At 38.1% G+C, this 22,172-nt stretch overlaps 1 protein-coding gene across 8 annotated transcripts in view; it reads left to right on the forward strand.

Moving 5' to 3' along the window:
- Nucleotides 1-22,172, forward strand: part of SWT1 (SWT1 RNA endoribonuclease homolog) — a 213,281-nt gene that overhangs the window by 117,561 nt on the left and 73,548 nt on the right. For 3 of the 8 annotated variants that reach the window (XM_058274866.2, XM_058274867.2, XM_071207613.1), the window contains one exon: nucleotides 20,970-21,032. The exons of the other annotated variants lie outside the window; for them this stretch is intronic. In XM_058274866.2, the coding sequence (XP_058130849.1) occupies nucleotides 20,970-21,032 (63 nt within the window). The remainder of the gene's footprint in view (nucleotides 1-20,969; nucleotides 21,033-22,172) is intronic. 8 annotated transcript variants of the gene reach the window in all.

Here is a 22,172-nt window from a genome sequence, read left to right on the forward strand (position 1 = left end):
GGCTTTTCATCTTTGGGTGGTTTTTTTTTTTTTTTTTTTTTTTTTTTTTTTAATTTTTTTATTTTTTATTGACTTTGTAATAATATTACATTAAAAATATATATGTGAGGTCCCATTCAACCCCACCCCCCCACCCCCCCTCTCCGCCCCCCCAACAACACTCGTTCCCATCATCATGACACATCCATTGGATTTGGTAAGTACATCTTTGGGCACCTCTGCACCTCATATACATTGGTTCACATCATGGCCCATACTCTCCTCTATTCCATCATGTAGGCCCTGTGAGGATTTACAATGTCCGGTGATTACCTCTGAAGCACCATCCAGGGCAGCTCCATGTCCCGAAGACGCCTCCACCTCTCATCTCTTCCTGCCTTTCCCCATACCCTTTGTCCATTATGTCCACTTTTCCCAATCCAATGCCACCTCTTCTATGTGGACACTGGATTGGTTGTGTCCATTGCACCTTTATGTCAAGAGGAGGCTCAGATTCCACCTGGATGCTGGATGCAATCCTCCCATTTTCAGTTGTAATCACTCTAGGCTCCATGGTGTGGTGGTTGTCCTTCTTCACCTCCATCTTAGCTGAGTGTGGTAAGTCCAATAAATCAGATTGTAGGTGCTGGAGTCTGTTGAGGCTCAGGATCTGGCTATCACATTGTCAGTCCAGAGATTCAAATCCCCTAAATATATCTTAAACCCCAACATTAACTGCACCTCCAGCACATTAGCATGAAAGTCTTATGAAGGGAGATCCCATCTGAGTCCAGATTCATCACACATAAACACCATTTCCAAAGAGGGGCCATCTGCCCTGGTAGTTAACCCCATTGGCCATGACCATAACTCCCATGGGTCTCTTTAGCCCTCAAAGGAACCAATATCTGGGGGTTGTATCTGCTTTATCTGTCTCTCTGACTCTGCTCAGTTGTGCATGAGGGCAAACCTTCTGCCAGCCTCCAGACTCTTTTTTAGAAACTCATAGCCATATAAACTCATTTCTCCTTTCCATTTCCCCCTTACTTTAGGTCAAACAGCATTTTAAAGTCATGGTATTTTATGTAGACATGGATATTCTGCTGATCCGCATTGAACCTTCCGTATAAGGTCATTTTCCAGTTGCATCATCAGTTGGTAGTTGATAGTGGTCTCTCGTTGCCAGGGAGGCTCATCCCCGGGTGTCATGTCCCACGCTGGGGGGAAGGCATTGCATTTACATGCTGAGTTTGGCTTCGAGACTGGCCACATTTGAGTAACATGAAGGCTGACAGAAGGAAATTCCCAGGCACAAAGTTGCTCTAGGCCTTGTTATTATTTTGGGTTTATCAGCTCACAAGCATAGTCATTAGTATCAGGGGCTCACTGTTGAACCCTCACTCCCTCCCGGTCCCCACCACTGTACCTGGGAGACTGTCGCTGCTCCCCTAGGGACCACGACAGAGCACCACTGGCCAGGAACCCAGTACCCCCCCTACTGTGGTTTTTAATTGTTGCCACTATGAGTATATCCAAACATTACCATGCACCCTGGACATATGTTCTGTACAGCTCCCTGTCAGTCATATATCACCTGTCATTGGTATCTTTGGGTGGTTTTTGATGACTGTTTCAGTCTCTTCACTTGTGATTGGTTTGTTGTTGGTCTTTGATTTCTTCTAGGGTCAGTGTAGGAGGTTGGTGCATTTCTAGAAATTTGTCCTTCTCATCTACATTGTCTAGTTTTTTGGCATTCAGTTGGTCAATGTCCTCTTATGATCTCTTTTATTTCTGCAGGGTGAGTGGTAATGTTCCCCAAGTCATTTCCAATTTTATTTATTTGTGTCTTCTCTTTTTCTTTATCAGTCTAGGGTAAGGGTTTTTCGATTTCATTTCTCTTCACAAAGGACCAACTTTGGTTTTGTTGATTCTTTGTATTGTTTTATTGTTCTCAATTTGATTTATTTTTGCTCTGATCTTTACTTTTTCTTTCCTTTGGCTTGGTTTGGAATTAGTTTCCTGTTGTTTTTCTCATTCCTCCAGATGTGCAGTTGAATCTTCAATTTTAGCTCTTGCTTCTTTTTGTAATGTAAGCACTGAGGGCTGTAAATTTCCCTCTAAGGACTGCCTTTGCTGTGTCCCATAGGTTTTGATATATTGTGTTCTCATTTTCATTCATCTCAAGATACTTGCTGAATTCTCTTGCAATTTCTTCTTTTACCCACTGATTATTTAAGAGCGTGTTGTTTAATCTTCTTATGAAATTTCATTTTTTGCATCCATTATTGATTTCCAGCTTCATTCTGTTATGATCAGAGAAAGTGTTTTGTATAATTTCAATCTTTTTAAATTTATTGAACCTTGTGACCCAGCATATGGTCTATCTTGGAGAAGGATCCATAGGTACTTGAAAAAAATGTATATCCTGCTGTTTTTGGATGTAATGCTCTATGGACCTCTGTTAGATCTAGTTCATTTATCATATTATTCAAGATCTATTTCTTTATCCTGTGTCCAGATGTTCTATTTAATACCAAGAATGATGTATTGAAGTCTCCAACTTCTTAATTTCTTTGATCTCTTTAGTCATATTTTCTTTCAATTCTTTAAATTGATTTAGGAGAGTTGTGTGATAATCATTGATTAATTCTCTTAAATCCTGTATTTCTTCAGGATATGTTGTTTGTTCCTTTGGCTGGACCATCTCTTCTTGTTTCCTAGTATGGCTTGTAATTTTTTGCTGATGTCTAAGCATCTGAATATGTTGGTGAATTTACTCTGATGGCAATTTCTCTCTTTTGCCTATTATTACATTTTCACAGCTCTTCTTTGATATTTGACTCAACTTATCTTAAGTCTTTAAAATTGCTGATCTTAAGTTGTCAAAATTGTGTCAGGGTCTCACTAATGGGGTACAGTTTTTCCCCTAGAAGTTAAGAGAACAGAGAGACCCAAGTGAATTTTTGGTCCATGCGATATCAAGACTGGCCAGCAGATGATTCTCATGGGATCACCTTTCTATGGAGGTTTATTGCTCTTCATTTTCTGTTATTTTCGTCTCAACAGAGTCCACATTCAAAGTGGAATCTGCTGGTTGAATCACTGAGGAAAAGCCCCCCAACTCTCCCTCCCTTTTCCCTTGTAACAGCTAACATGGAGGAGTTGGCCTGATCCCTTCTCAGTCACCTACAATGAGCCAGGGATTTTACCACCTCCACCCCTCCACACACCCCTATTTAATATCTTGGGAGTAGGGGAGGGGATTTCTTCCCAGCCACCACAGAGGCTTGGTAACTTGAGTTTGTTGTTTTGGCTTTTACTCTCTGTCACTCACCCTCCTGGGATTTGTGAAACTCTGTCCTCATCTGCTGACCCCCAAAGCAGGTCTATCACACAACTTTGACTCTTTCTCTATTGTTTTTGTGAGAGAACTGAGCCTTGCCTGCCTAATCTTACTCCTCATCTCCCACAATTTATCTCGCCAAGTGAGTGTTTTTTTCCTTCCTTCCTTCCCCTGCCCTTCTATTTTTGCTGTGTCCATTTGCTGTGTGATCTTCTGTTTCTGTTTCTCTTTTTGTCTTCTCATCTTTCTCCCCTAGGATTCACTGGGATTTGATCCTGGGGACCTCTGATGCGGAGAGAAATTCCCTGTCAATTGTGCCACCTCAGTTCCTGGTCTCTGCTTTACTTCACCTTGACTCTCCCCTTCATCTCTCCTTTGTTGTGTCATCACCTTGCTGCATGACTCACTTGTGTGGGCACTGACTCACCGTGCGGGCACTTGGCTCACTGTGCAGGCACTGGCTCGCCACGCGGGCATCATGTGGACACTTGGCTTGCTACACGGGCACTCATGCAGGCACTTGACTCACCACATGGGCACTTGGCTCGCCACGCAGGTACTTGGCTCACCACACGGGCACTTGCATGGGCACTCGGCTCACCATGTGGGCACTTGGCTCCCTGCACGGGTACCCATCTGGGCACTTGGCTCGCCGTGTGGGCACTTGGCTCACTGCACGGGCACTCAGCTTGCCGTGTGGCCACTGGCTTGCTGTGCAGGCACGTTTTCTCTTCTTTTTCAATAGGAAGCCCCAGGGATCGAACCTGGGTTCTTGTATATGGTAGGCAGATGTATTATCACTTCAACCACATCCGCCTCCCCAAGTGAGTTTTGATAATACTGTCAAGGCCACCCAGCAGGGCAGAACAGTTTATTCAACAAGTGATGCTGGGAGCACTGGATATCTATATCCAAAAGAAAGAAAGATGGTCCCTGTATTATACCTTATACAAAAATTAACTCAAAATGGATCAAGGACCTAAATATAAAAGCTAGATGTAGGGAAACATTTCCAAGATCTGGTTGTTAAGTGGTGGTTTCTTAAAACTTACACCCAAAGCATGAGCAGTGAAAGAAAATAAATAAATGGGACCTACTCAAACTTAAGCATTTTTGTGTTTTGGATGACTTTATTAAGAAGGCAAACAGCCTACTTAATGTGAAAAAAATTTCAGAAACCACATATTTGATAAAGATTTGATTCCATATTATATAAAGGTAGCATACAATTCAGTGATAAAAAGACATTAACCCAATTAAAAATGGGCTAAAGATGGGAAGTGGATGTGGGTCAATCAATTGGGCTCCCTTCTACCATATGGGAGGCCCTGGGTTCGCTTCCCAGGGCCCCCTTGTGAAGACCAGCTGGCCCGTGCGTGTGGAGAGCTGATGGCCCACATCTGTGGAGTGTGGAGAGCTGGTGCAGCAAATGACGCAACAAAGGAAGACAAGCAGACACAGAAGAATGCTTAGTGAATAGACACAGAGCAGACAGAGAGCAAGTGGCAAGGAGTGGGGATAAATAAAATTAAAAAATGGGCTAAAGACTTGAACAGACTTTTTTTTTTCAAAAAGGAAATACAGATGGCTAAAAAATACATGACAAGATGCTCAATATCACTAGCTATTAGGAAAATATTAGGGAAATACAGATCAAAACTATGAGATATCATTTCATGCTTTACACAATGGCCATAATTTTTAAAAAATGAACAAACAAAACTAAAAGTGCTGGAGAGGATACAGAGAAATATGAATACTTCTTCACTGTTGGTGGGAATGTAAAATGATGCAGCCTCTGTGGAAGAGTTTGGTGGTTCCTTAGGAAACTAAATATGGAACTGTCTTATGATTCAGTATCCCAGTACTAGGAAGAACTGAAAGCAAGGATGTAAACAGATATTTGCACAGCAGTGTTTATGTCAGTATTATTCATAATTGCTAAAAGATGGAAACAACCCAAGTGTCCATCAACTGAGGAATGGATAGACAAAATGTGGTACATATGTACAATGGAATAACTTCATCTGTAAGAAAAAATGAAGTTGGGATGCATGTGACAACATGGATGAACCTTGAGGAAATAATGTTGAGTGAAATAAGCCATACACAAAAGGAGAAATATTATATAGTCTCACTAATATCAACTAAATATGACGAGTAAATTCACAGAAGTAAAGTCTAGAGTATAGGTTCCTAGGATATAGAATGTGCCTTAGAAGGGGGAACTGATACTGAATGTATGGAGAATGTTTAATAAAGTGGATTGTGAAAGTGTGGAAATGGATAGAGTTGAAGGTAACACATTATAGTGAATATAACTAATACTTCTGATTTAGAAATGTGAATGTGGCTGAAAGGAGTAGTCTAGGGTGGTTAATGTCAATTGAAAGAAAACTAGAGGATAGTCAAGAGACTGTATAACATAGCGATTTCAGTGGTAGATGATGATTGTGGTTAATAGTACAAATACAAGAATGTTCCTCTATTACAAGGTGTTAAGAATATGGAGATTCATGGGAAAAATACTGGGGAGCAGATTTGGCCCAACGGATAGTGTGTCCACCTATCACATGGGAGGTCCAACCATGGACCTGACCCATGTGGTGAGCTGGCCCATGCACAGTGCTGATGTGCGCAAGGAGTGCCGTGCCATGCAGGGGTGTCCCTGCGTAGGGGAGCCCCATGCGCAAGGAGTGTGCCCCGGAAGGAGAGCCACGCAGTGCGAAAAAAGTGCAGCCTGCCCAGGAGTGGCGCCGCACACACAGAGAGCTGACGCAGCAAGATGACGCAACAAAACAAGACACAGATTCTGGGTGCCGCTGACACAAGCAGAAACAGAAGAACACACAGCAAATGGATACAGAGAGTAGGCGGGGAAGGGGTGAGAAGTAAACTTTAAAAAAATCTTTAAAAAAAATACAACTAATGCAATATATAGACTATAGTTAATAGTAATATTGTAATATTTTTACAGCAATGGCAAAAAAAAGTACTTTATCGGTGCTAAGAGTCAATAATGGGGGATATAAAGGGACATATTACTCCGCCAAAGGGGGCTGATGCAAAATACCAGAAATGTGTTGGCTTTTATAAACGGTGTTTGGGGTAAAAACTTAACAGTACAAGGCCCAGAGTCCAGCTCAAGGTACCATAATCTTTAGCCACATGTTGAGGCAAGATGGTGGGCAGTCTCTGGTCGCTCAGGCCTTCTTCAGGCTCTATGGCCCCAGCTTCTTCTGATCTCAGCTATAGGCTGGCATGGAGTTCACCTCTCTCCCCAGGGCTTTCACTATTTGAGCATTCTTTTTTTCTGTCACGTGGCAGTACCGAAATGACAAAGTTCTGTCCTCTTCTTGAGTGAGTGCCCGTTTATGTCAGCCCACCAAGGGGGCATGACTTAACTGAGTTATACCCTACTTATGTGATTCAATCTAAGCCCTAATCTTAACATAATTTAATCAAAAGACATCTCAGCTGAATCTAATATAATCAAAGTGTATCATGGCCAGAGGAACAGATCCTTTTACAAACATAACCCTTTTCTTTTTTGGGTCATGAATAATCTCAGACTGTCACAAGAGGTATGGGAATCTTCCTTTTGGAGTAATTAAAAGCTTCTGAAATAAACTCAGCTGGTGGTAGCACAACTCTGAGATGAAACTGAGAGCCACTGAGTGCACACTTTAAGTGGATTGTACAAGGCAGAGGACCATATAATACAGTAAACCCTTGGTGAATAATGGAATGTGGTTAACAAATATGAGAATGTTGTCTTTTAAACCATAGCAAATATACAGTAGTAATGCATGGTGTTAATAATAAGATGGTTTGTAGGAAAAATACACCAAATATTAGGTATAGTTTGCAGTAACTTATGATGATGTTTTTTCATCATTTGTAATAAATGTGTCACAATATAAATTGTTGGTAGTGGGGCAAAGTATGGGAATCTCATATGGTATGCATGATTGTTTTATAAACTCACAACTTCTCAAATAAAAAAACCCAGACACATGGGTTAATGGAATCTAATTGAGACTTCAGAAATAGACCTTCACCTCTGCAGTCAACGGACATTAAAAAAAATTTTTTCAAATTTTATTTTGAAAGAAGCTTTAGATTATATAAATATTATATTTAAAATATAAGGGGATTCCCAAATACCTCCCCCCATCCCCTCCTCCACTTTTCCCCATTAACAACATCTTTCATTACTGTGGTATATTTGTTACAGTTGATGACTGCATATTGAAGCATTGCTACTAACTATGGTCTGTAGTTTACATTATGGTTTACAGTTTGCACCACACAACTTTATAGATTTTGACAGAATGTGTAATGGCCTGTATCTATCACTGCTCTGTCTGTAGGACAATTCCAATGTCCCCAAAATGTCCCATGTTGCACCATTTCTCCCCTTTCCCTCCCCTCAGAACCTCTGGTGGCCACTGCCTTTATATCAATGATACAAGTTCTTGCACTGCTAAAATAATGTCTACTTTGGTTCATAGTTGTATTCTCCCCTTAGGTTTGTTCATTCTTCAATCTTGAGTATTTTGTGATGGTGATGCCTACTGTTTCAGATTGAGAGGGGACTTAGATCCCAGGGGGGCAGATGGATGGAACTGTCTTGCTTGCCATTGTAGATACTCTCTGATTTTTGGGGATGGCCATTGTCCATGATCATACTTTTGTTAATTGTGCATGGTGCATCCAGTGAATTGGAAAGTAGGTGTTATAAGTGTGCTGAGATTCAGGACTCAACCGACATATGAAAGACCAAGGATTTAAGTCTCAGGGAAATATATTTAACAAGTATAGTGCTAAATATAGGTTCAAATAAAAGGGACAGATGAACCATGTGCAGGGAAATTATAAATGAATCTAATTCTGTTACATTGGGGAGCATATATTCCAAGGTAAGACCCACTGACAGGGTGCTGAATTCCTGAGATTGTCTGCCCTGATTCTATTAGTGTCTAGATATCACTAGAGCCCTCAGGAACCCCTTTGTTTGAGGCATTGTTTACTGTGGCAGTCAATGAGATCTTGTTGAAACGTGCATAGGTGTAACCTCTAGAATGACCTCCCAATTCACTTTGAAATCTGTTAACTCTAAAAACTCATTCATATTTAATAGTCTCCCCTTTCGGTCTCTGTCTTTTTCCAAATTTGTTGCTTGTTGGTGCTTGTTAGTAATCCCTCAGTACTGGGGAGGCTTATCCCTGGGAGTTATGTTCCATGCCTGCAGGGAAGGTAGTGCATTTATATGCTGAGTTTGACTTAGAGAGAGGCCACATTTGAGCAACACAGTTTTCAGGAGGTAACTCTTAGGCAATATATAATACTAGGCTAAGTTTCAATTCATAAGAACAGGGTTCATAAGTACAACCATCAACATCAAAGGCCTGGCATATTGGCCTGTCTTCTTTCACTAGGCACTGTCCATGTACTCAGGGGATTCTTACCACTCCATTATAGGATATGGCAGGACTTCCGGGGATGGGAATACAATATTTTTTCTGTTATTGTGTGGGTCTCCATCCACTGAGACCACACCCCATGACTGTGTGAACATATTCATATGCCATTGAGGCTCAACTGATTTTTAAGAAGATTATTTATTTATTTTTAAAGATTTATTTATTTCTCTCCCTTTCCCCCCCACCCCAGTTGTTTATTCTCTGTGTCTATTTGCTGCATCTTCTTTATCCGCTTCTGTTGTCATCAGCAGCATGGGAATCTGTGTTTCTTTTTGTTGCATCATCTTGTTGTGTCAGCTCTCCGTGTGTGTGGCACCATTCCTGGGCAGGCTGTACGTTCTTTCGCGCTGGGCAGCTCTCCTTATGGGGCGCACTCCTTGCGCGTGGGGCTCCCCTATGTGAGGGACACCCCTGCATGGCATGGCACTCCTTGAGCACATCAGCACTACATGGGTCAAGGAGGCCCAGGGTTTGAACTGCGGACCTCCCATGTGGTAGACGGGTGCCCTAACCGCTGGGCCAAGTCTGCCACCAAGAAGATTTATTTATTTATTAAACCCTCTTCCGCTCCCGCCTTTGTTTGCACTTACTGTCTGTTCTCTCTCTGTTCATTGTGTCTGTCTTCTTTAGTGGAGACCAGGAACCAAACCTGGAACCTCCCTTGTGGTAGGGAGATGCCCAATCCTCATTTTGTCATCTCATTGCGACATCTTACTGCATCACCTCCTGCACCAGGCCTTCATGTCAGCTCACTGTCTTGCTCATTTTCTTTAGGAGGCACAGGGTACTGAACCTGGAACCTCCCATGTGGAAGTGGGTGCCCAACTGTTGAGGTCACATCCGCTCCCTGCTCATTGTGTCTGCTCATTCATCAGATCATTGCATCAGCTTGTCTTCTTTAGGAGGCACTGGGAACCAAACCCAGTACCTTACACATAAGAGGTGGGCACCCATCTGCTTGAGCCACATCTGCTCCTCAACTGATTTTTGACGAGGCTACCAAGTCTACTCCACTGTGACAGAACAGTCTTTTCAACAAATGATGCTAGGAGAACTGGCTATCCATAACCACAGAAATGAAAGAGGACCCCTTCATTACTCTCTATACAAAACTAACTCCAGGGAAGCAGATGTAGCTCAAGCAATTGGGCTCTCATCTACCATGTGGGAGGTCCCGGGCCTCCTGGTGAAGAAAAACTGACCTGTGCAGCAAGCTGACCCGTGTGGAGTGCTGTCCCATGCAGGAGTTCTGGCCCAAACGCAAGATGATGCAACAAAAAGAGACACAGAGGAGATACAATAAGAGATATAAGAGATTAAGCACCTCTCTCCCACTCTGGGAGGTCCCAGGATCAGTTTGTGGTGTCGCCTAAAGAGAAGACAGACACAGAACACACAGTGAATGGAGACAGAAAGCAGACAGTGAGCACAAAATGGGGGGTGGAGGGGGTGGAGGGATAAATAAATAAACTTAAAAAAAAAAAACTAACTCAAAATAAATGGATCAAAGACTTGAACATAAAAGCCAGGACCATCAAACTCGTAGAAGATGATGTAGAAATGTAGAAAAGCATCTTCAAGATTGGGTGGTAGGAAGTGTGTTCTTAAAATTACACCAAAAGCAGGAAAAATGAAAGAAAAAAATAGGTAAATGGAACATCCTCAAAATTAACCATTTTTCTCTTCTAAGGACTTTGCCAAGGAAGTAGAAGAGCAGCCTAAATGGAAGAAAATATTTGAAAACCACATAAGGGTTTAATATCCATATATAAAGAGATTCTACAATTTAATGATAAAAAGACAAATGATCTGATTAAAAATGGGCTATAAACTTAAATAGACATTTTCCAGAGAAAAACAAATGACAAAAAGAAAAAACACAAAAAGATGTTCAACATCACCAGCTATCAGGGAAATGCAAATCAGAACTACAATGAGGAAAGTGGACTTGGCCCAATGGATAGGGCATCCGCCTACCACATGGGAGGTCCGCAGTTCAAACCCTGGGCCTCCTTGACCCGTGTGGAGCTGGCCCATGTGCAGTGCTGATGCACGCAAGTAGTGCCGTGCCAACAAGGGTGTCCCCCGCGTAGGGGAGCCCCACGCGCAAGGAGTGTGCTCCGTAAGGAGAGCCGCCTAGCGTGAAAGAAGGTGCAGCCTGCCCAAGAATGGCACCGCACACAGGAGAGCTGGCACAACGAGATGACGCAACAAAAGAAACACAGATTCCTGGTGCCGCTGATAAGGATAGAAGTGGTCACAGAAGCACACAGTGAATGGACACAGCAAACAACTTGGGGGGGGGGGGGGAGCGAGAAATAAATAAAAAAATCTTTAAAAAAAAGTAATCAGGGTAATACATACACCATATTAAAAAAAAACTGTAATGAGATATCATTTCATACCTATAAGAATGGTCACTATTTTAAAAAATGAAAAACAAAACTACAAGTGTTGGGGAGGATGTGGAGAAATAGGTCACTTATTTACTGTTGGTGGGAATGTAGAATGGTGCAGCCACTGTGGAGGACTGTTTGTTGGTTCCTAAGGAAGTTAAATATAGATCTGCCATGTGATCTGGCAATCCTGCTACTCATTATATAACCAGACAAACTAAAAGCAAAGACACTTTATGAAGCAAAAGATTAAATATATGATTTCACTAATATGAACTAATTTAATGAGCAAACATAGGTAGTTAATAGCTAGAATATAGGTTACCAAGAAATAGAATGAGATTAGGGAATGGAAAACAGGTTTAATTTGTGTAGAATTTATTAAAATGTTGTTTGTAAGTGTTTGGAAATAGAGGTGATGGTAACACTTTATACTGATTGTTATTTGCACACTATTACATGGGTATAGTAGTGGTTGAAAGCGAAATATTAAGGTCATGTATATCACTAGATAGAAGGAAAGCTAAAGGATAAAACGTGGGACTGTATAGCAAAGCGAATCCTCTTGGACTATGAATATGGTTAATAGGACAAATACAAGAATGTTTTTCTTTGACAAATGTCTATTAATATTACAAGATGTTAATAATAGGGTGATATTTGGGTGAAAATACAACTAAAGCAAACTATAGATTAAAGGGAATAGTAATATATTCATATTCTTCTATCGGTAAAAAAAAGAATTAAGCTAAATGAAAGAAACTAAACACAAAGTACAACATATTATTTAATTACATCTATACAAAATGAAAATACAAATAAGTTTACTGAGACAGAAATAGATTAGAAATATGTTTGGCAGGGGGAAAGATAGAGGGATTGAAAAGTGACTACAGAGTGTTAGGGGTTTTCCTTTTGGGAGTGATGAAAATACTCTAATATTGATTGCAGTGATGAATGCACAACTCTGATTATACCAAAAGCTATTGATTGTACACTTCAGATGGATTGTTTGGTTTGTGAATACATTTCAATAAAATTGATATTAAAAAATACGCTGTCTAGGTCCCTCACCCCAGGCAGTCTAATGTAATTGATCTGGAATGTGCCTTCCTAGCAGGATTAAAAAAAATTTCTGGGTGATTTAATGTGTGGGCTAAGTTGAAAACTACTAGTTAATACACTTAACCAGTGGTTCTCAACGTTTGGTCTTGGGACCAGCATAATCATCACATCTTGGGAACTTGATAAAAATGCTAATTGTACCCAAACGTACTGAATCAGAAAGTCTGGGGGATGGGGCCAAGCAGTCTGTGTTTTAGAAAGTCCTTTAGGTGATTCTGTGTATACTACTCGGAGTTTCTTGATTCTAGTGACAGATTATAATCACCTGGGATCTTTAAAAACTAGCAGTACCTGCTCCACACTATACCTATTAAATCTGAATTTCTGGGACTGAGATCTGGCATAGGCATTTTTATAAACTCCCCTGGTGATTATATTATATAGTTAAGGTTGAAAAAGTATAGCATGTACTGCTTACATAAGTGATATCTAAATAAATTAAAACTTTAATTTTAAGGCTGATAAAATTGTCATTTTTTTCCTCATAAGGACACTAATTCCAGAATAAAAAAAAATATGTGGATTTCTACATTTTAGCATGTGGTCTAGGGTAAATTATTAAAGGTCCCTTGAGCTTTAGTTTTCATCTATAAAACAGGCAAAATAATACCTTGCCAGAGTTTTTCATATTGGTATTACTAACCAAACCATTGATTTGCAATGCGTTCGTTGGGACTTGTTAATAATGCAGAATTGTAGTTCTTATCCAAAAATTACAGAAATCAAAATAGCTGTAGGTATTTTTTTGTCTTTATTTTTTCTTTTTAATGTTACATTCAAAAAATATGAGGTCCCCATATACCCCCCATCCCTCTCACCCCACTCCTTCCCTCATAACAACAGTCTCCTTCATCATCATGAGACATTCATTGCATTTGGTGAATACATCTTAAGAGCAGGAGAATTGTATTTTGACAAGTGTTCCAGGGAAATTGCATGCAGTTAGCGAGCTGCCTGCCACCTTCTAATTGTCAACACTGGAAACTGTTTTTCTCCGGAGCTACCAATAGAGGGCATTATTACTTTAAGTTTGCTCATTTCAGTTAAGTACTCATTAACCAACAATAAGCTACTAATATTACAAGGTTATTTTTTTTTAGTCTTCAAACAAAAGACATTTAGATCAAAATAATAGAAATAATCATTTTTCTCAAGAATATATATGATTAAAATGTTTTATGAAATACAATTATGTCAAATCAACATAAGATCAGGCTTTTAAAAAATGTTGGCTAAATATGAATGATTAAAACATTTTAAACATTGAATAATGCACTCTACTTTGTAATGACTACAAATTCAACTGCATTCTTTTAGTCCTTTTAAAAATGGAATCGTTTTGTTTGGTTTGGAGGTTTATGCTCAGTGAATATTGTTAACTCGATTTCCTTTTATTTAAAAAATAATAAATAATATTATTATTACTTATTGGGAATCAATAATAAGGGTGCCTGTTAGCCAGGTCCTTCAGTTAAATAAGTGAATGAAATTGTATATTTTAAACTAAGAGCTTGGGATTCCAGTTCCAGATTTATCCAGTTGTAGCTGATCTGGAGTATGTCATCTGCCCTTCCTAAGCCAATTCCTTTCCTTGTTAAATGAGAGTCATGACATATTCATAGGAGTAAATGAGATGACGTATGTGAAAATTCTAAGTGGTAACATATTTATAAGAGTTGGTCTTCATTTTCTCCTTTGAACTGATATATTAAATATGAAATTTTTAAGGTTTTATGTTTCAATTTTAATAGAACTCTAGAAATCTTAACAACGGTGGTAATTTATGATTGAGAGTATTAGTAGACCATTGTCCATACAGTTATTTTGGGCAGGACACCTAAGGTTGAAAAAGGACAAAGGTTGAAAAAAAGTTGGGATGGGAATATTGTTGATTCCTGTACTTTCCTAACACTTTTTTCTTGGGTGGGAGAGGGGATTTTAATTGGGTTATTGCTATTGGTTTAGAAATGGCTTTGCTCTTCATTTTTCCTTTTATGTATATGTATGATTAATTTGAGAATCAGAGGCAGTGCTCTTTCCGTGTAGACAAAAGTGTGTTAAGATTTTTTTTTAGGTTAGTACTATGTTATCTTGTTTCATTTTTTACTTTCATATAATTAAGTCTAGATTGATCATGTAACTCTCAGACTCACAAAAACCTTTTGCTTAGTATATAAAGATTATAAAGTTTTATTTGGAGTGAGATAGTAATTGCAAAGTTTAGTTGAAAAATCTAAAATTAAGAAAAGTTCTGCTTTCTTTTACATTGATCAAAAAAACATTTAAATGTGTGTGTTTTGTACTTCAGTTGGTATCTCTCCAAAGTTACCTAAAAAGATCACATAATCCAACTCTGAGATACACTATAAATGTGTGCAACTTTAAAATGCAAACCAACAAAAGTGTTTTAGGTATGTTTTTGTGTCTTTGGAATAGATGATGAGCTGTCTAGTTTAAAAATAGGAGAGGGGAGAAGGGTGAGTATGGGAAATCGCAACTTGCTTAGGTTTTCTAATCATAGTTATATATTTCATCTTTGTAAAATAAAGTTGAAATTATGGAAAAAACACAAAATATGTAGCATTTTAATCACTTTGCATTTGTTAGTTTCGTGTATTCTAGAGTTCTAGCCCAAATAGCTTTAGATGAAATGTTTGATTTAATGTTATGAGGTGGGAGGAAGAGGGAAAGGGAGTTAGTATTCCCTATAAGTGGATACATTTTGTGGGGGGCAGGGAATGCTATTTTAAATGAAAGGTTGTCTCTTAAGAGTTTAGATAACCTCTTTTTTCTGACAGATTTTGTTTGGTTGTTTAGATTTAGCAATAAGTGAGTGATAACTGGTGCATATGGACATGATCATATTCTGTCTGGGTATTCATGCCTTATGATTAGGCATATGATATTAGGAAATTATACTGCTGTTCAGATGTAGGAAATAACGATTAATTTTGATTGAGGTGTTTAGTCTTCAAAGCTTCAGTAACCTCTGCATATACTGAAGCTTTGGTTTGAAATATTTTAAAGCATTATTTTTCTAAAAAACGATTAGGGTAATGAAGTTTGGGATGATATTTTTGTGATTGACATATAGTTCTTTTTCTTATTAAGCCTATAAAAATGAATTCTCCTATTAATATCTTGCCTCATTTTAACAGAATAAACCTTACACTGCTATATACATAAATGACTCCTGGATAAAAGGAATCCTACAATCACAGTTTTTCAGATCCATTCATGATTTATTTGCTTCAAAGGTATTGGGGTTTGCATTTGAGAGAACGTTTTTTATTAACTTAGCTTCTTTGAATTAATTCTGTATATTTTGAGGGCTAACCTCGAGTTATTTAGAAAAGGTCATTCTTTTGTCACAAAGATAAAATTAGCTAGGCTGTTTCTTTAGATTAAGCTAACTTTTGAAACAAAAGCTTTTATAAGAAACATGCTGTTGTATAGAAAAATCTTCCTTATCTAGAATGAAGTGGTTCATCCATGTTTGGATCTGACCTACTTTTCTTTGAGGCTTGGCCTTTCTTAGACTTATTCCTCAGCCCCCTACCCCTACTCTTCAGTGTTGCTGCATCTCCCAAAATCACTGCACCCTTTTGTCAGATTTGCCACACACTCCTTGCCCTCTCTGTCACCAGGTATATCAGGAACTGAGTCAGAGAAAAGAATACATATTATTGTTCTAAAAATGAAAGTACTTAGTTGCTTTACCTCTGTGCCACCATTTTGTTCATAACTTTATGTTTTTCATAATTTATTTTATCATCTCCCTAAGACTTTGAAGTCCTCTAGGGTAGAAACTGTCTTATTTTCCTATATCCAGAGACTTACATAGGAAATGACACAGTAGATAGTTAACAAATATTTATTGAATAAGTGTTTTATAATCTTTCTGCTAGAGAGCAACTTCATTTAGACCTGAGTGCTGTTAATAGTAGTATGCAATGACAGTAGATGCATAGGTAATGTAGAGGTTTTAAAAGAGAGATATAGAGGAGTGGAAGCTACAAAAGGGTGAAGAATAAGTGGAGCCTCCAGTAATTTGTGGAGTTTTAGGGTTTTAGGGGTCACATGATGTCCTTGATAGCTTAATCCTGATCTATACATATCAGCTATCCAAATTAGAGTTAGTAGAAGGAAAGATGGGATCTAATGGGAGAGATTGAGGCTCAAGAAATATAAGTAGAAAAGTCTTTTTAAGTAAGGTTTTTGTGGTATTTTTATTACAGTTTGATAAACACTTTTAAGTCAATATTCATATCAGATTTATTAGCTAGCATAATATGTGCTTTCCACATATCAGTCTGACAAAATTATCCAATACTATGTGCTATTATTAGAATAATGTGGTTTAGTTTTATATATAGAGAGAGGTAATCTATATTTCCAAGCATTTGTCAATTCAAGAATAAGAAATAGAACCTTTATTTTTTTCCTAAATTTCAGCAAGGGTAATGCCAGTTATTCCCACCGCCTCTAAAGCATCAATAGATGTTGGCATTCCTTTGTTTTGGCCAGTAAAATTAAGTTTTGGCTGGAAGAATTCAATATGTCCTCTCATAAACTCCCAGAATCCCACACCTGAGTTAAGCAGTATTTAGTCCCTAGACTGGTCAAGCAAATACCATGCAACGAATGTTTTGGCTTAAACAATGGAGATTTATTTGTTTATAATTTTTAGCCTAAGAGAAAATCCAAATCAAGGCATCATCAAGATGTTTTCTCCCTGAAGACTATGGCATTCTGGGGCAAGCTGCTGGCAATGCTTAGTTCTTAGTTTGTCATGTGGCAAGGCAAGTGGTGGCATCTCCTGGTCTCTCCCTTCTATTCTGGTACTATTGGTGTTAAGCTTTTGTCTGCTCCTTCTGGTGCTTTTTCTCCCAGTTTTTCTGAATGTCATTTTCTTATAAAAGTCTCCATTAATAGGATTAAGACCCATCCTGGGCCACACTGTAGCTGATATAACCTTATCAAAAAGTCCTGCATAACAATGGATTCATACCCACAGGAATGAATTAAGTTACATGTTTTTCTGGGGTACATAAGAGCTTCAGACTATCATATAAAGATAATTCGAAGATCACTTCTTGATGATAACAAGTCCCTGAATTTGTTTATGGAGTTTTTATTTAAAATTGATATTCTAAAAAAAAAAATTAAATTGATATTCTTTTATTTAAATTTGCCTTTTGCTTTGCAGCTTAATTTTACCTAATGACTGAGTGATATAATATTTGATTAAATTCCCTCCCTAGGTCTTATTTTAAGAAATGCCAAAACAAACACTGCATTTTTCTGTGAAGTAGAGGAAATAAAAGACTAAATAAATCAGTGGAATTAGACTCCAGTAAAATAAATGCAATTGGGCAAAAGTCAATTAAAGGTACTGAATATAAGGGTTGGTGTAATACTAACTAAATTAGTAAGTATAAACCCAGATGATCAGCTCTGACTCCTTCTTAGTGAGTAGTTAAACAAAAAGGTATAAAGTTACCTTTAATTCTTCCTCAGCTGTAGGGTTAGTTTAATTTTGAGGAAGAGCCTCTTGAGCCTCTAAAGACTTTTAACACTATGGTTGGCCGGCCATTGCTCTTAGTGACAGATGATGTAGTCAGTGCCCTTGAGGCTGTTTCCCAATAATTGAAAAGGTTGAAACCAACCTAGGGCAGTGTATTGCACATAGAAGACATTCAGGAAATGCTAATTGAATATCAGAATCCTTGGACTTATCTAACATTTTGATGTACCAATTCCTGTTAATAAGGTATTAAAAAACCTTTTAGAATCAACATATATGTACCCTTGATAATAATGTAACTAGAACTATAGGTTGTAAAATGTCTAATTAATTTTTCATTTTGCTAACATTAAACTAGTTTACAGCAGAAGAAGTACAGCTATGGCCACGTATGTACTCACATCTAAGGAACTGGCACTGAGAATAGTGAAGTGACCTACTAAAGACCTATTACCATACCAACTGTAACTGTGTAGTGTACTATACTAGATAATGATACATGATGCTATTTTTCCATAGACAGAATACATAGATCCAAGACTCAAGGAAAGCAGATGAGAGTGGTTTTTCCACTATTATACTAAATAGCCCTTCTCTTGATAACAAGTACTGTGTTAGTCATTGTCCAGTCAGGAAAACAAATCACTCTCAGTATTTCAAATAGGAAAATTTACTACAGATACTTGATTACACTACTGTTGGAAAGACTGGAAGATCAAAGAGAAGAAAATAGGAATATCAAGAAGGAATAAAAAAGAGGGTTTGTAGTGGAAATATAATGAAGTTGTACTTTCCCTGGATTGACATCCACAACTCCCAGTTGGCCCCGAGTTACGTGAACCACTTCTGCATTGGAAGTACACTGCTGCTCCTGATCAGGAAGCCCTAAGACTGCACTCCTGTTAATGCTGCTAGAAACTACCACAGATGCTGCTGGAGCCCACTCCTGTCCAAAGCCGGGAAAATTATGGCTTCTCCTGTTTTTCAGTCTCCAAATTATGGAAAGTTAGCTAACTACTTTGCAGGCTTTCAATCCTTTGAGTTCAGAGGAGACTATGAAGGGCAAGGGTAAGGCTGAGGAGTAAAATATCATCTGGCATAGGTGGGAAAACCTTTTTGGACAGCTATATGGAAGTAACAATGTTTTGTTTTTCAGTTGTTTTTTTTAAAGGTTTATTTTTATTTATTTATTCCCCCCTTCTGGCTTGTTGTTTGCTGTCTGTTCTCTTTGTCCATTCGCTATGTGTTTTTTCTGTGTCTGCTTGTCTCCCTTTGTTGCATCATCTTGCTGCGTCAGCTCTCCGTGGTGCATGGGCCAGCTTGCCATCACAAGGAGGCCCCAGAACTCGAACCCAGAGCCTGCCATATGGTAGTCAAGAACCCAACTGATTGAGCCACAGCTGCTTCCCATGCTTATTTTTTTAAGTGAATAAATTTCTCCCCAGCCATTTTATTTCTGATATCTAAACAAAATAAATACCTCTCTGGTGCTCAGAATTATGTATGTAGCTGTGCACTGCAGAATTGTTTTACTATTTTACTATCATTAAATAATAATGATACAAATGTCTTGACAGTTGGTCATGATTAAACAAATTATGGTATATATCCATATTATGGAATTTTAGGCATAGTGTTGTAGCTAGGTCTATGTAAACTAAATAAAAAGATTTTTAAATATACATTACATTTAAAATTCATAGAGGAAATAACTGCATTTATAAATGCCATGTCAAAAGCTTTCAAAGAATATATATAAAACTGTTTCCTTATAGAAGATAGTTAACTCTAAGAAGGAAGTTTTAAGGGTATTGTGGACAGAGATGAGAGAAAATGTTCACTTTTTATACTGTAGGCTGCTGTATTTTAAAGAATTTGTTAGTAGGCATTTATTTTTGTATTCTGAAATATACAGCACTGTTTGGGTAAAAAATATTTTAAAATCTGGAAAAAAAAAGACTCCTAATAGTAAAATATACTGTTAATTTTCAATATAGAAATAATGAATAAATTTCTAATAAAATATATTTGCTTAGTACATTCACTATTCATTTAGTAGTATGTCTCCATGGTTAAATATTTCAAGAAATTTTGGTATTTCCTAAAGTATAGATTTTTATACTTAAGAGGTAAGTTCCTCAGTGTCAGTAGTCTAATAAATAGGATGTAAAAAAGAAAGGAATACACCAGAGCAAACTTTAGATGGTATTTTGTTATAAATTGTTCTGTGTATTTATTTTACTAAGAAAAAATAGGAACGAAAGATGAAGCTTTTTGTCATCCCAGAAAATATCATGTCCTTAGAGCTAATCCTTCCTGTGCATGTAAACCTAATGTAGTGAGAACTCTTGCTTGAATTACTCTGTTAAGGCCTTTGATTAGATTGCATGACCTAGGGTAGGTTTTAATCCTCTTACTGGAGTCCTTTATGAATGAGGACTAAAAAGCTGCAGGCACAGGGGGAAAAAAGTGGCAGAAATGGAGAGAAGCCTTCAGAAGTTGACAAGCCCAGGAGAGAGAAAAGTCACAGGCCTGGAGGAGAGGGGAGAGATGAGTAGACCAGTGCTGTGCCCTGCCATGTCCTTGATCACCCACAGCTGCAATTTGGTGAGACTGCATCTCTTGATGATGCCTTGATTTGAACATTTCATGGCCTCAGACTGTGTTTTTTGTTTTTGTTTTCTTTATAAGATGTGGATTTATTATTGTACAAAAATCATGCATGGAAAATCCTAAAAGTCAAAGTTAACCGCAAACAGAATTAGTAGTTTAGTAGTAACTGACAAGCTGCAATAATGATAATATACATCCCAGTCACCTCAACATTTTTTTGAGCATCTACCGTATGGCAGGGGTGGAGTCTAGCTTCCTTCAGTTTTGCTGGTATTTGCCTCATGTATTTTAGGGGCACCCTAGTTAAGTGCATATACATTTATGTTTGTTATTTCTTCCAGGTGAATTACCCCTTTTATTAATATGTAATGTCCTTCCTTCTCTCTAATAACTTTGCTTTTAAAGTCTCTTATCTGATATAAATATAGCTATTCCAGCTTTTAAATTTATTTTTTATTTTTTATTTTTTTATTTTTTTTATTTTTACTTTTTTGTTACAGCATGCATGGAATATCTCTTTCCAGTCTGTCAACTTTCAATCTATTTGTATCCTTGGATCTAAGGTGAGTCTCTACTAGTAGACAGCATATACATGGCTCATATTTCTTACCTTTTCCACCAGTCTTTGTCTTTTGATTAGGTGTTTAATCCATTAACATTCAATGATATTACTGTAAAGGCAGTTCTTACTTTACCCATTTTGACCTTTGGGTTTTATCTGTCATATCTTATTTTCAACATTCTTTTTACACTTTCAGTTACTTTTACTGATATAAACTTCATTTCTAGACTGTCTTCCAAACCTCTCTCTCCTGTCCCTTTTTTTTTTTTTTTTTTTCAGGCTGTAGCACTTCCTTTAGTATTTCCTGCAATGCTGGTCTCTTGGTTACAAACTCTCAGTTTCTGTTTATCTGTGAATATTCTAAACTTGCCCTCATTTTTAAAATACAGTTTTGCCAGATATAGGATTCTTGGTTGGTGGCTTCAGTTTTCCTCTTTCATTATCTTCAATATATCATAGCACTGACTTCTTGCCTCCATGGTTCCTGATGAGAAATCAGCACTTATATTTATTTTTCATCCCTTATATGTGATGAATCACTTTTCTCTTGTTCCTTTCAGATTCTCTCTTTATCTTTGGTATTCAATATTCTGATTAGTATATATCTCAGAGGAGGTCTATTTGGATTTATTCAGATTGGATTTTGTTGTGCTTTTTTGGACATGGATATCCATGTCTTTCAGTCAAATTGGGAAATTTTCTACCATTATCTCCTCAAAGATTCCTTCTGCCCCCTTTCCCTTCTTTTCTTGTGGGACACCCATGACACATAAGTTTGCACATCTCTTGCCATCATATAGTTCCCTGAGACCTGTTCGATATTTTCTATTTTTTTCTTTATCTGCTCTTTTGCATGAGTTTTCAGAGGCCGTATCTTCAAGCTCACTGATCCTTTCTTCTCCCTCTTCAAATCTTCTGTTATGGGGAAGTGGATGTGGCTCAAATGATAGGGCTTCTGCCTACCATATGGGAGGACCTGAGTTCAATCCCTGAGGCCTTTTGGTGAAAAAGAAGAAGAGAAAGCATACCTATGTGGCAAACCAGTGCCCACACAGCAAGCCAGGTGCCCACGTGATGAGCTGAGTGCCCACACGTTGAGCCAGTGAACACACAAGTGAGTCACGCAGCAAGATGATGATAC

The sequence above is a fragment of the Dasypus novemcinctus genome, chromosome 13, assembly GCF_030445035.2.
Source record: "Dasypus novemcinctus isolate mDasNov1 chromosome 13, mDasNov1.1.hap2, whole genome shotgun sequence".
Taxonomy (NCBI): Eukaryota; Metazoa; Chordata; class Mammalia; order Cingulata; family Dasypodidae; genus Dasypus; species Dasypus novemcinctus.